The sequence below is a fragment of the Perissodus microlepis genome, chromosome 22 (genome assembly GCF_051167445.1).
Source record: "Perissodus microlepis isolate ML-2025 ecotype Zambia chromosome 22, ASM5116744v1, whole genome shotgun sequence".
NCBI lineage: Eukaryota > Metazoa > Chordata > Actinopteri > Cichliformes > Cichlidae > Perissodus > Perissodus microlepis.
The window spans coordinates 23,154,363-23,168,885 of NC_140481.1; the positions used below are offsets into that span (position 1 = coordinate 23,154,363).

The 14,523-nt window shown below is 41.3% G+C and overlaps 1 protein-coding gene across 1 annotated transcript; it reads right to left on the minus strand.

Moving 5' to 3' along the window:
* Window positions 1-2,550: 2,550 nt before the first annotated feature.
* Window positions 2,551-14,491, minus strand: rnf5 (ring finger protein 5). Its single transcript, XM_084918631.1, has 6 exons — window positions 14,155-14,491; window positions 6,369-6,387; window positions 5,550-5,662; window positions 5,413-5,470; window positions 5,207-5,318; window positions 2,551-4,045 (listed from the first exon to the last, which is right to left on the minus strand). Exons 1-6 carry the CDS (start codon window positions 14,361-14,363, stop codon window positions 3,921-3,923), a joined length of 636 nt encoding a protein of 211 aa, XP_084774757.1. The 5' UTR covers window positions 14,364-14,491; the 3' UTR covers window positions 2,551-3,920.
* Window positions 14,492-14,523: the final 32 nt, after the last annotated feature.

The window sequence follows — 14,523 nt, forward strand, 5'->3', positions numbered from 1 at the left end:
TCAGGGTTATTCCAGATTGGTGTATGCATGTGATTAATGAAGACTAAAGCTTTTTAAAAACTCCCACCATGCTGTCATAGATGAGCCAATATTAATGCTTTTAAAGCATATGTGTCATTTGATGTTTGAGCTACTGAATGGTAGCACTGAAATCTCTATTTTTACATAGTTTTACCTAGAATTATTATTTTTTTTCCTCAATTATTTTCATTAAATATATTTTATGAATATTTAATATTTCCAGTCTGAATAAAAGTCCCTGAAAGTTTTGTTTATTCTTTGAGGCTCCAGTACTGTGTTCCCAGCACATCTGGGGGGGGTTCTCTCTCTCTCTCTCTCTCTCTCTCTCTCTCTCTCTTTTTTTTTTTTTTAAAATCAATAATTTCATTTAATTTTAGTTTTGCCTTGTGTATTAAGCTCAGCATTTCCTGTTCCTGGGAGAAAACATAGGCTTTGTCTAAGGATTTAATTGTTTCTTCTAATTGTTAAATACATTTGCGTTCCCTTTTCTTCTTATGTGATGAGAATGAAATTGTTAACCTCTCAGCACAGCTTTCCCTGCCTCCCAGAGAGCAGATGCTGATTTTCCCATACATCCTGGATAGGTGCAAGCACCTCAGATGTTGCTCTAGTATCTCTGTTGTAAAATCTGAGGACTCTTGACATTATTACAACAGTGACATTGTTGCCTGGAAAATCGTTCTGCCTGTCGACGTGTCCCAGTGCTGGATGTGTACACTCCAGCAAGAAGAACACCAGTAAAAGCATCCAGGTATTCCTCATCACTGTCATTCCAAATGTTGCCGTGGACTTTTTTCCGTTCAAGGTCTATGATTGCCACGATAACTTTCTTCAATGACAACAGCATAAACAGATCAAAACGGTTTCAGTGAAGCAGTCAGGATAAATGAGGCTGTTTGTTCAGGCAAAGAAGCAAACAGGTAAAGAGACGAGCCCCTCTTATTCTCAGTGTGTTTATGATTTCAGTTTTGGCACTAATTATTGTTTTATAGTCTTATGCAAAGGTCATCTTTTTCAGCAAAGCAATAATTTAGTGAAATGTAATTTTGTTTAAATAGAGATTCCCTAAAGTCAATAAGCCTTAATGTAGTAAATTTAAAGGCACTTTTATCCCAACGTTAACACAAGAGGAAGGTTAAGTGCTTGATGATCAGTTGAACTCTTAGGAGACTAAAATAATGTTGTGCATGTTTCTTATCTCATCCAACTAAAAGCTCCACCCTAAAATGTGTGGATTAGATTGAAATCTCTGATTATTTACTTCAAATTACTCTTAGAAACTACAATAGCTCATCCAATTAATTAAGCTGCTCTTGAATGTAACATTGTAATGTTTATCCAGTTTGAATTGAGCTTTGCAAATGTGAAAACATCGTATTCTATTAATATTAATCACAAGGCACTGGCATGCATGACATTGTGACTAGGAGCTGAGCCCCCATAAAACAGAGCACCATTCCCTGGTTAATACAACCAGGGAAGGGTGCTGGGGTTGCTGTAGAGCTATCAGTCCACATAGAGCCAGTATTGTGCGAAAAAGTGATTTTCTGTATTTAAACTGCTTTAAATAACTTGTTGGCCTATAACAGGGGTCCTTAATCCCAGTCCACGAGGGCCGGTGTCCCTGCAGGTTTTCAGATCTCACCCTGGGTCAACACACCTGAATCATATGATTAGTTCATTACCAGGCCTCTGGGGAACTTCAAGACACGTTGAGAAGGTAATTTATCCATTTAAATCAGCTGTGTTGGATCAAGGACACATCTAAAACCTGCAGGGACACCGGCTCTCGTGGACTGGGATTGGGGACCCCTGGCCTATAATATGTGAAACATGTCAAATGAATCCCTTGTGAATGATATTAAGCCACAAACAGCATTCCTGTTACAAAGTAAAAGTCCCAGTTTTTAGCACAACACCCATTTTACCTCTGACAGTATAAATAATGAAAGATCACAACAGGTCAGCTTTTAATGTAGCAAATGATCACATCTGAGAAGCTTTCAATGAATAACTTGATCATTTTCTGTAAGTTAAGTCAGTTGTTTAATTGCCCACTTCAATAAGATAAAAAAAAGAAAGAAGAAAAAGACAACACAGAACGAGACCATGTTTTAATCTTAGTTCATTTTTGGTTTTGCACTACGTCTCCACGTTTCTCCAAAGACTTCCATCACTTGTTTTAGTGTCACATAAGCCTCACAACATCAAGTGTTGAGAGAGGATGAGCCCTGGGCAACTATAGAGGACCCGCATTCATCTCTGACCCCGATATGATTGTTGAAGTGCTAAAGATCTGGATGCAAATCAGTGGAGCTCGGCTTGAGCCATTCTGGATTCCCAGGCAGAGCTCACCGCGTGCTATAAAGTTACAAGAAGCCTTTCAGTGTGAAGTGTGTTTGAAGAGGGGGAAAAATATAAGAGGAAGAAGTGCTCATCAGACTCCTAGTAACTCACACTTGAGTGCAGTTGATTTCTGCATAACTGTGGGAGATTCTGATGTGGGAAAACATGAAGCATAAAGCGCTATGACTCTGATTCGTTTATTTTGGCCCATGTTTGACTAGAATATTCAAGAAGAAAAAAAACAAAACAAAAAAAACACAAAAAAACCTCAGGGGTCACTTAACACTTTGCACTTCACATTTTTAATCACATTAAAATGAATTTGTGTCAGTTACTCTGCTGTACAGTCAAAAGAACTACAAGCCTCGTCAAATCATCACATTAGCGGGGCAACAAAATTCTGCTTTCTCAGGAGGGGGATTATCAACTTTTTTAATCAAACGAGCTCCGAAAAGCAAGAAGCATCTCAAGACCCACATCTTGTTCTCTTTTGCTCTCCACGGCTGGTCCTCCAGTCAGAAACACATAAAAACAGCATTTACAATATCCATATGTACAAATACAGAATGTATACACACGCACTCAGACACATACAGTCAGGAAAAATCAAAGGACGTAATTTAGATCTTTTTTTTTTTTTTTTTTTTTTTTTTTTTTTTAAATCACGTGTGAGGGGAGGAGAACGGTTCACCAAACTGCTGCTTTTCAATCCTGCATATTGATTTATTCTGCCCCCTTTTGTTAACCGTGCACCTCACACTCTGTAAAGTAGCTGATGTGGGCATGAAAAACAACCTAACCGGCCCATTTTTCCCCAAACACGCAGGGAACTACAAGGAACAAGTGGTCCGACAACGGCATGCGCCCCGAGGTGTAGGGCAGCTCCGACTACAGACAGCTTCACAGTGCGAAGGCAATTTTTGTTAAGACAAATGTTTAGAAGAAGAAGAAAAAAACCAACAAAACACAAAAGCATCCCACAGGGCCGCTTCTGTCTGTCGCCAATTCTAGGAGAACGTCTCCTCCCTGTATTCTAACCCCTCTCACACCCTTCCTCTCTGTGCTTCAGGAAAACCCACTTTCCTAAAGACTGCTCCACCCAGCTTTCTTCTTCTGCAACACTGGACACCAAAAGACGAATAAGATCTCGCAACGTAGCTCACCCTGATCATGTAATACTGCCTCTTTATGCTCTCTGTGCATCCATCTACAGCTGTGTGCACACTGGGAGGGCTAACTCGCCTTGGGGGACAGGCGCTGCACTACTTTCCAGTGAACGTCTTGCATAAATAAAGAGCAGGTGGAGGAGAGGGGTGGGGCCGAGTGTCCTGAAGTGATCTGATATAGTGAGGAAGAGAAAAATCAAACTTCTGTATTCATGGTCTCAAACACAAACCTCCCTCTACCCCCTCCGGTTAGAAAATGGAACGTGAGTGTGTGTCTGTGGCTCGGGTTAAGTGTGCGAGTTGTGTTTGCCGTTTTGTTTTTTTGTTTAATGCGCCCCTCCCTCCCAGACATCAATAATAACTCGTGTGTCCGCCACCAGGTCTGCGTCACACGCTTAGCAGCCAGAAGAAGAAGAAGATGGCGACGAACAGGAATAGAGAGTCTTGCCAGTTGTTATTGCCGTTGTTGCCATTGCCATTGCCGTTGCCCTGGTGGTCACCGACGTACTGATCTACAGGAAGAGGAGAAGGATTGTGAAGGTTAGTATAGCTGTGAGTGTTTATAGTTTGTTCCTTGAGGAATTTTCCTTGTGCACCTCTGAACTACATCTGAAGCCATTTTCAGATTGCTCCTGCTCTGATCGTTTCCTGTGCCAAACTGACTCTGAGCCCACATGTCTTTAGTCTTCAGGGGAAGAATCCACTGAAGTTATTTTCTTCTCCTTTCTAGATCTATTTTAGCAGCCTGAGGCATAAGAGTTTTTTTTGCAGTTTGCAGTTTTCCCATTGATAAAACGCAATGTGCACTGGAACATTCTGACCTCTAGAGGGCAGTGTTACTGCATGCTCACACAGCAAATCTCACATTCATGGTACAAACTCCTCTGTGGAAAATTTTGCCACTAAAAATAAAGAAATGTATAGCTTTCCAACTCCAACTTCTGGAAAAAAAAAAAAAAGTGTTAAGTTGTATTTTTTTTGCTCCTGTGGTAGAAACGACCTTCCATACATCAGCACAAGAGAGACTGTGCTGACCCCCAGCAAAGAGACTGATGGGAAACAGTTTTCACTATAATGCTGGTCAATTTAAATTTAAAATACAATCTATTACAAGTGTCTGGAGATGAGTGACAGAGAAAACATGTGCTTTAAAATGAAACTATACTAAATCTAAGATGGAAAATTAAAGACCAATTAAACAGGTCCAGCAGTGAAACGTGGAGAAATAACAAGGAAGAAACTTTTAGGGTTTTAATCGTGGCTTAGGGGATTAATGCTGCTTAAAACCAATCATTTAGCACACTGATAACCTGAGGGCTTCAGGCTCGCAGTCTTGTAATTATTCACACTGATGAGTCAATTTATTCAGGCCTGACTACGGATTTGCTAATGCTTGCATGTCCTACAACTATCATACGCATGCATGTGTAAATCCAAGGAAGAAAATCCAAACATCATTTTTGGATTTGCTAAAATTCTTTTGAGCTGGACTTTTATTAAACACACAGGCTCCTACAGAGAGCCTTGTTATACACTCAGTTTGAATGAATACAAAAGCACAATAATTAATATCTGTTAACAACAAAACTTTATATTATTTTTATTTATATCTCTAGGCTGATATTTTCTGGGGTTCAGCTGTAATAGCAGAAGACTTTATTTCCTTTGTTTACCTGCTCTGTGGAAGGGGTCGTTGGCGTTGAAGACTGTTGTGAAGAAGCCGAAGGGGAACGCTCCGATGCCGAAAGACATGTGGAAGCCGGTGTCCCCGAAACCGCGGAACATCTGAGCAAAGAGGGAAACCCAGCAAAGAAGCTTTAATATAAGCTAAACTCAGCTTTTTATTTAAAAACCAGTGTGAAAATATAAACCAACTCACCCCGCCTCTGCTCTCAGGCTCTGTTCTCTGCCCCTGAGGCCGGGGTGGAGTTTTCAACCTGAAACAGCAGAAACAGTCACAAACAGACAGAAGCTAACAACCAAAAAAGACACACACACAGCGAAGACTCTGCTCACCTGGGGTCCTCCTGGCTGGAGCTCCCTCTGCCGTACAGCGGGATTACTTTCTCTCTGCTGATGCCCGCCTTGCACACGGGACACTGCTGTCGGCTTGGTCGCGTCTCCAACCACTGATGAGGAGGAGCAGAGCAAGGAGAAGGATGTCAAAATGATTGCAATACACGTCACACAAACCGATCTTTATTTGGCGATTCAAGAGTGGAACCTAAGTGACGCTACCCACTGCATTTTCTAAAACTTTATTTACAGCAAGAGATGTGAAGTACAACATGTTTACAGTGGTGAGCGGTGAAGGAAGTGGCAGTAAGAGGAGGCATTAAGTACATTAGCATCTTTAAGCTGCATTAAATCAACCGACAGGTGCAGCTTCCACACTGAGCTTACATCATCACCCTGAACTGATTGTGCTGATTACAGGCCTCCTCTGAGGACTGTGGACCTTCACTGAGGTCTTCCTCGCTGTGCTGTTAGTTTGACCCCTTAAAATGAAGCCAATAATAATCCTGAGCTAAATGCTAGGAGCCCTTACAGACTGCTTCAGCACAAAAAGCCCCACCCACCTGCTGTCAGAACCTTGTGGGGGGCAGCCAATCAAAAAAAAGTTTACTTAAATGGAAATCAGCTTATTTAAGAAAGCTGAGGAGCCTCGTCAAGTTCCAGTATAATATAAATAATCATAATTTTGAGCTGTGAATCACGTACACTTTAAAAACAAATATCACAATTTTCAATATTGAAATGAAATGACCTTGAACTGCTTAATCAAGTCTCTACAAGCCCTGTAAAAACACACTACAGGAAGTATGAAACACTCACCTGATGAAGACAGGGCCAGCTGTAAAGAGCGAGAAAAGAAAAGATTAATTTACATTCTCACAACAGCATCTTTCAGTTAAAACATCAACAGTAACTCCCACACTCCTGCAGACATTTATCTTTACCTGAATATATAATGGATGAGTTCCAGAGGAGAGCAGAAATTTTAAATACCAGACAAACCCGCTCCTCAAAGGTGGCTGATTAAAATGCTCCCTATTGTTTGCATTAATTGGCTTCATCTGTTTTCAAGACTGCGGGCCAGGCCAACCTGCTGCTGCATTGTGGGAGGCCAGGATGCAGGTTTGGGGGAGACGCCCCAACACTGAGGTATTTTCAAGACAAACAGTACTCAAGTGCTGAATATTTCTTCATATTAACAGCTTATAGCTACTTCAAGGAAACAACAGAAACGGTTTTTGTCACTTTGTGTCATCCACACAAAATGACCAACCTTGAATAAGAAAAAACATATTTACAGCCTTGTACAAAAAACTATTTGGTGGCTGCTGACAGAGGTGGATGTGCAAATACAGTAACTTTTGGCTTATGCATCCATCTTTTATATATGATCTGCACCACTGACATTCTGTCTCATTGGATACCAAAAAACCCCAAAACAAAACAAAACAAAAAAAAAAACCTTTAAATAGACCAAACTACCCACAGCAGACCTCAGCAAAGATAAGAGTCCTGGTGCACTCACATTAAAACACAGTCAATATATTTAAGTTAACAGCTTGAGTTCTTACTTGAAACTTATTCAGCTGATAAATTAAAAAGTTGTTTAAAATATTGACCAGCTGTTTATGACCTGATCAACACATTATACCATTAAAGATTTAAAAACAAATTACTAAAAGTCTGATTTTCAACTTTCAATGCACCAAACTGCAGTTATCAAAACTACACACAGCTTAATCATCACAAAGCCCATAACTGTGTTTTTTGGGTTTGTTTCTGGCCTAATTCATGTGAGCACACCGCAGACAAATATTAAACCTGTTGTTCATTTTCTTATTTACTGTCACAGTGGTGGATGTTCATATTAAACATGGGCAAAGGTAAAATAACGAGGTCAGTGTTGTGCTGACTTTTACTGAAATGCAAGCTGAGAAAATGAACGGCAGATTGTCTAGCATGATGGTTTCCTATTACTGTTACAGACCACACAGGTTTATCCACAAAGGACAGAAGCAAACAGTAAGAAAAGCTGCTGGGCTCTCAGCTTGACAAACTTAAACTATTTTTACAATGACATGGACAAGCCCGTGAAATGAAGAGGTGCTTCAGATTCCACTTGAAGCAAAGTTAAACCCGCTTCCAGAGACAACAAGCAACTGTGGCCACAAGATGGCAGAAATTTAAAGGATGTTGCAAACAGGCAATGAGAGATGCTGTTTGAGATGAAAAGAGGGAGATCAGTTTCACTTCACTGTGCAAGCAGTGCTTTCCTTGCTTGCCCTGCTGGAACAGCACTAGCATTCCTCTAACCCCATTCATCTACTGTTTTAACCTTCTGTTTGTCAGAGGTAGCCAATCAGAAGAAACTTAGATTAGTTGGTTTAAAGATTTCAAGAATAAAAAGTATAAAACTTAAAATTTCTCCTTGAAGTGAGCAGAACATTTTTCCACTGGCAATATTTATAAAGAAAACACAGTCAGCAGATTTAACTGTACCTTAAGTGTGCTGGAAAGGTGAAAATAAATTTCTGTGGTTAAAGTTTCCTCTAAGTGCCTCAACTGTTTTCTGTTTGTAAATCCTTTCTACTCACCAGAGATTCTTTGTCAGATAAACTGATAACGTTAAGTAACTAGTGCAGTAGTACTTATATAATTCTTTTCTACTCTAACCCCAGTCATGCAGGGGAACAGGCAGGGCTTGTTTTTGACACCATAACAATTACATAACATTCACCGCATCAGGTGAGCCCAAGTCAACAACTTAATGTGAACAAACTAACAACCAGCAGAGCCAATCCATAACACAAAACCCTGTGTTAATCTGCAAATCTTTACACACATGCTCAGACTTTCACAGCACGTCTCAGTGTGTACATTGCTTTAATACCAGCTATCAGATTGCTGCTGAGAATGGCTTTCTCGTGGATACCAACAGCTGAACAAAGTGCAAAGCCAAAAGTTAATAAAACAAACCTATCAGCTCTGACTAAGCATGTGGGCACACGTTTAGACAACCTGAAACTAGCTTCTTAATATCCAATAAGTGGCAATGAAGCCAGAATGCAGACTATATGCCTCCTTAAGGTACCACAGACTCAAGTGACCTCACTTGAGTCATTTCATAACATTAAAACAAGAATGCAGCAATTAACAAAACAAAAACCCTACTTTGTGACAGCGGGAAGGAAAAACTTCCTTTCAACAGGAAGAAACCTCTGTCAGAACCAGGCTGACCAGAACCAGGCTGGGCTGAGGGGAGGGGGACAGGACAAAAGACGCACTGTGGAAAAGAGCCAGAGATTAATAATAATCCAATAATCCGTACGGCTCATTCCATGTAAAATTGACTTAATTTGGAAGACGTTCCCATCTTATGTCAATAGAAAACTGCATCAGGCTGAACAGCAAGTAAACTGACTAATCCTGAGGCTCTGATTTTTCATAGCAGCGTTGTTTTTGTAAAGACTCTTGCGAAACCTTCTCCACACCTCACCAGATAAAGCCAGAAATTTCTGCTCTCTTGTTAAGAACGTGTTCGAGTCTGATCTATGCTTGTCATTAACCACTTTTAAGTTAACCATAAGCGTCAATAAAGAAAGCACAGGACAGTTATGTTATCCACATGAGTCACATCACATTAGTGAACCTGAATAATCAAACACAGCAGAAACATCAAATAGAGAACTGCTTCCATATCTGTCAGGCTCCAACCTAACCAACATCTTTTATCAATCCTGCCATATTATACTGCACACCTGATTTGCATGCAAGCTTTTGTTTTTATGCTTCATTTCTACACTGTTTACACTGAACAATGTGACCTATAAGCAGAATCAATAATTGCACTGGTGTTGATAAAAGATAATCAATCACTCTCTAAGCAGTAACTGTAAAATATCAATATCTACAATATATAACTATTTTCAAAAGATCCAGCACTGCTTTACAGCACATTAGCCTATTCCCGGGAAACATTTCAAAGTCTCGTTTACTGCTGGGAATGTGCAACAAACCACAAAGACACCGATTTAAAAACAGCCTCATTTCAGCCCCCAGAGATGGATGATGCACTGGTTTTCATCAGAAAGAATAAGACTGTCCGCAAACATCTCGAGATACAGGCGACCAAAAAAATCCTAAGAACCACTTGTTGCATGACATGATCGAGGAAGTGAAAATAATACCTGATGCAGAAGAGAATCTCTGAATACACGCAGGTCAAATCTTTAGTCTAACGAGTGTTCATTTCAATATTTGGATGATAGTCAGAGTTAGGTGTAGCATGAAAGCAAGGATCCATCCTGCTTTGCATCAACAGTTTAAGCTCCTGGTGGTTTGATGGAGTGGAGGATATTTTATTGGTACGCTTGGTATCAACTGAGCATCATTTAAACACCCCTGTCTACCTGAGTATAGTTACTGACTATGTCCAACCATTTATGACTACAGTGCACCATTTTCTGATGGCTGCTTCCAGCAGTTTAACACACCATGTCACAAACCTCAGATCATCTTAAACTGATTTCTTGAACATGACAATTAGCTCACTGCACTCAAATGGACTCCACAGTCATCAGATCTCAGAGCACCTTTGAGATGTGATGGAACAGGAGACTCGCATCATAATATGAGCAGGAACTGTGTGATGCTATCATATCAATATGGAGCAGCACATTGTTAAATTTATGCCACGAAGAATTAAGACAGATCTGAAGGCAAAAAGGGGGTCCAACTCCTATAAGTAACCACTGAGTGTAGATTTATGTAGTGATTAAAAGTTGGTGGTTCCCAAAAGAGGGTTTGGGATGTCTCCAGTCAGATTAAGGAAAACCTAAATGTAACTATTTTATAATCATACCTTTATGTCAAACTCTTTAAGGTTTTAAATATCTCAACTGAAACGCGGGATTCTTTTCAGAGGCTTACTGGATAATATTAATGAGCATATTTATTTTTTTGATACATTTCTAATTCTAACTTGATGAGCTCTCATCCTGGAGGAGCAAATTCATTTGCTCTGCAGCCTGTGTGGACGACAAGTATGCTCGAGTGTGCGCTCACTCTGGGACTGTAAAGATGTCACACGCTCATTAACCTTGAAGTGTTAAAAGGAAATTAACATCTCTCACACATAAATCTGGAAGCTGCACAATGTATAAACTAGCAGGAGTCTACTGATAGAGAATCGGCCACACACAGTCAGAATGAATGCTCGGCTGATCAGGTGAAAGGCTGGGAGTTTCGTGTGGTTAAAAAAAGATTAGATGTAGGCTTGCAGCGCTGATGCAACTTTAATCTAAAGGTGTTCTTCTATCCTTGCTGACGGTTTCATCATCGCCGTTTCATCAGGACTTCAGAGAGCAGAGGGAGACACGAGTAACACGGCAACTAAATTACATCAGCATGTAACGAGGGAGCCTAAACACAACGCTGTAAGGCAACTGTGCCCCTAACTGTAGGGTTGTTTCTACTGATTAACAGAAAAAGTTACTGATATTAGGGCTGCACGATTAATCGTTAGAAAATCGCGATCTCGATTCATACTTATGTGCGATCTCATTTCCAAATGACAACGATAAAAAAAAAAAAAAAGACGACGACGATTGTACCGCATTTTGATCCGGGACGTAATCTGCATGAAAACAAGCGCTCACTCTTTCTGCTCAACAAATGACAAGGGCGGAGCCTTATACCACGTGATACAGAAGCTGTGCCCAGTGTTGCGAACTTAGCGACTTTGTCGCTATATTTAGCGAGTTTTCAGACCCCTTAGCGACTTTTTTTCAAAAAAAAAAAAAAAGTCGCTAAAAGAAGACGTGAAAGCGCGTATCGCTTTTACTCTCAACAAGCAGCGGGTGCTGTAACGCAGTCAGTTCTTCTTTTACTCTTATGCTGTTTTGTGGATCACAAGGTTTAAAACTACTTGTAAACACACACACACAAAGTAACTCCACCAGAGTGCCTATTTCGGGTCACTTTTGCCGGTCCAAGCCCGGATAAAGGAGCAGGGTTGGAATTGTGACATTAAAATAAACAATAATTGCTAAAAGAAATTTAATTTGTAGTTCTAAATAAACTCTAAATGCATTTAGGACGTTTTTTACTCACTTTATGTCTCTTCCACGATGTTATTTCTCTCTCCAACAACATAGGTTACAATTAGATTAGCATGACCAATTATGCAAATTAGGCGATGACGTCATTTAGCGACTTCTAGCGACTTTTAGGACAACCAATAGCGATTTTCCTTACTGAGGAGTTGGCAACACTGGCTGTGCCGTGTGATGCTAAAATTAGCAGGGAAAAAACAACGGAGAGCACGTCAGGGATGACGAGAAAGTGACAGGAGAAAATCCGTCCCGGTCAACCACTCAAACATCAATAACGGGAACCTTATACAGCGCTTCCCTATACCCGTTGAACTCCCGCAGGCACAAAGAAATTACGGAGGCTATTACTTATCACTTGACCAAAGATATGGCTCCCATCAACACAGTGCAAAACGAGGGATTTAGGAAAATGATCAACACCCTAGACAAACGCTACACAGTGCCGTCCCGCAACTATTTTTCTATTGTTGCACTACCTGCTCTATACACGCAGTGTCGAGCAACGGTGGAGACGGAATTTCAAGCAGTACAACATTTTGCGGCAACCACAAAACGTGAGACATTTGTTGTTTTTATGTTTATTTATTGTTTTTATGTTCAGTTTCAACTGTTACGAAGTTGATGTGCAGTTAATAAGTGCAATAAATATTTATATTGGAAAAGAAAATCGTGAGAGAATCGTGATCTCAATTCTAAGCCAAAAAATCGTGATTCTCATTTTATGCAAAATCGTGCAGCCCTAACTGATAAACAAAAAAAAGTTAAACCAAACTAAATTAAGCCTGACAAAGCCGGGCGAAGAGTGAGTTTGGTCATTTTGGAAGGACCAAAATAGACAAACCCGCACCAGAATTGTGTAATGATTAGTAAGTTTCTTGTATTTCACGTCATGCAATTTGTGCGAAACACTGTCACCTCACAGCAAGAAGGTTCTAGGTTTGAATCCACTGGCTGGACGGAGCCTTCCTGTGTTGAGTCTGCACGTTCTTCCTGTGTTTGGGTAGGTTCGGCTTCCTCCTACAGTCCAAAAAACATGCATGTGGCCATGGAGGAGTCGTAGATAAAGTGCTTGAAGTCTATACAATATGTATGTATGCAAGTATGTACGCTTAGCTGGGGTTTGTAGTCTAAATGAGCTCTTAAAGGCCTTTTTAAAACTACAAGCCACATTTACCCTCCTCCCCACACATGCAATGTTTCATTCTATGCCTTTAGGTTTATCAGGGTTTCTGGTTCAGTCACCTGCAGACTAGAGAAGCCAGTGGTAGCTGGTCTGCTCTAGTTCTTGCCTGCTTAGATTTTGCATCCCTATCAGAATTTTCATTTCAAATAAAAGACAAAATAAAATTACAGGTTGCTCCTATCATGTTATCTCCTGCGGATGAGATGATATGATGGATCTTGGACAGTTAAAACACGTCTGTTTTTATTTTCATGTTTGCTGCTGAGCTTTTCTCCACCCAGCAAACGCCTCACCTGTGAAACCGAGAGAACAAACATCGCAAACATGTCACTGTGTAAGCCCACACAGGTCTCTGTTGCCAAAACACTCATCCAGCCTTTGTGACTTAAAACTACAAACAGGTGCCCACTACACTTTGACATCAGCTACAGTTCTGCTGGAAACGATTAGGATGACCTTCGGATTGGCCCTAATCCCACATTAACCTCAGCCAAGAGTCACAACTCATGAATGAAGCCACCACATCACTGAGCGTGTGTAAATATTCAACACAGAGTGGACTGAAGGTTGAGCCTTGTGCAAGGCCAGAGCCAACTGATGGAACAAACTAGAATTACAGCTGTTACCCAACACCTACTTTCAGTCTTTGATAAAACTTGTCAGCTATGTTGTTTTCTAATCTCAGGATTCTGGCTCACCGAGGCCATAGCTACAAGGCGTTTTCACTCCCCATTATGTGCATTCAGCATTTTGTGAACCTGATCTGAAAGCTGCCCATGATCAGCAGGGAGGTGGAACACAGAAGTTAATGTGTCACCGATCAAACCAGGCGCCAATTGCAGCTGTGACCTCTGACTAGGGCTGGGTGGTCTGACCAAAAACTTGCATCGCAGACTTTTTAACGACTCGTGTGGTTTCACAGTACGCACTTATCTTGGTCTGTTAAATCAGACATGAAACACTGAGAACTGATAATAATCCAGCTATGAAACTGCTCATCAGCTGAGAGTCTGCGCTTCAATCCCAGACTGATTAATTTGAAATCCTCTGTGGTGGTGTACATATGCTGATCTGCTGATTCCAGAAACTTTATTCCCTTAAAAGACATGTGATCACTCTTTAATGCATTAAAAAGGCGGCTTAGTTCACGGGTTAAAGTTCAGCTACATGCTGAAGACAAACACCCTTCACAGAGTTATCTAATAGTCTCTTATCCCGTTCACAACCGACTGATTACCGGAGCGTCGAGGGGCGTGATTCCGCCGTTAGAAACGTCCGTGTTTGCGAAACAAATGAAACCAGCACGTACCAGAACAGGTGTCCGCACAGACTGATGACGGCGTCCCTGGCAGTGTCCAAGCAAATGTTGCACTCGAAGGTGGCTCGATCCCGCTCCCGTTCGCTCTCCCCGCTGCCGCCACCCGAACCGTCGCGGTCGTTGCTGCTCTCCCCGGCCGGGAACCCTCCTCTGCTGGCCGGCCCGCCGTCACTCGAGAACCGGTGATCCGCGGCCGCCATAGTGTTTATTTTCCAAACTAAGAAAGAAACGAAGCGAGCCAACCCGCGGCGGCCAGACCCGAGCTAACGTTAGCTGTCAGCGGTAACGGTTGCTGCTGTCACCGACCGAGCCGAGGCTGCTGTCTCTGCCCGAGAGACGACTTCCGTTTCCGGGAGAAAC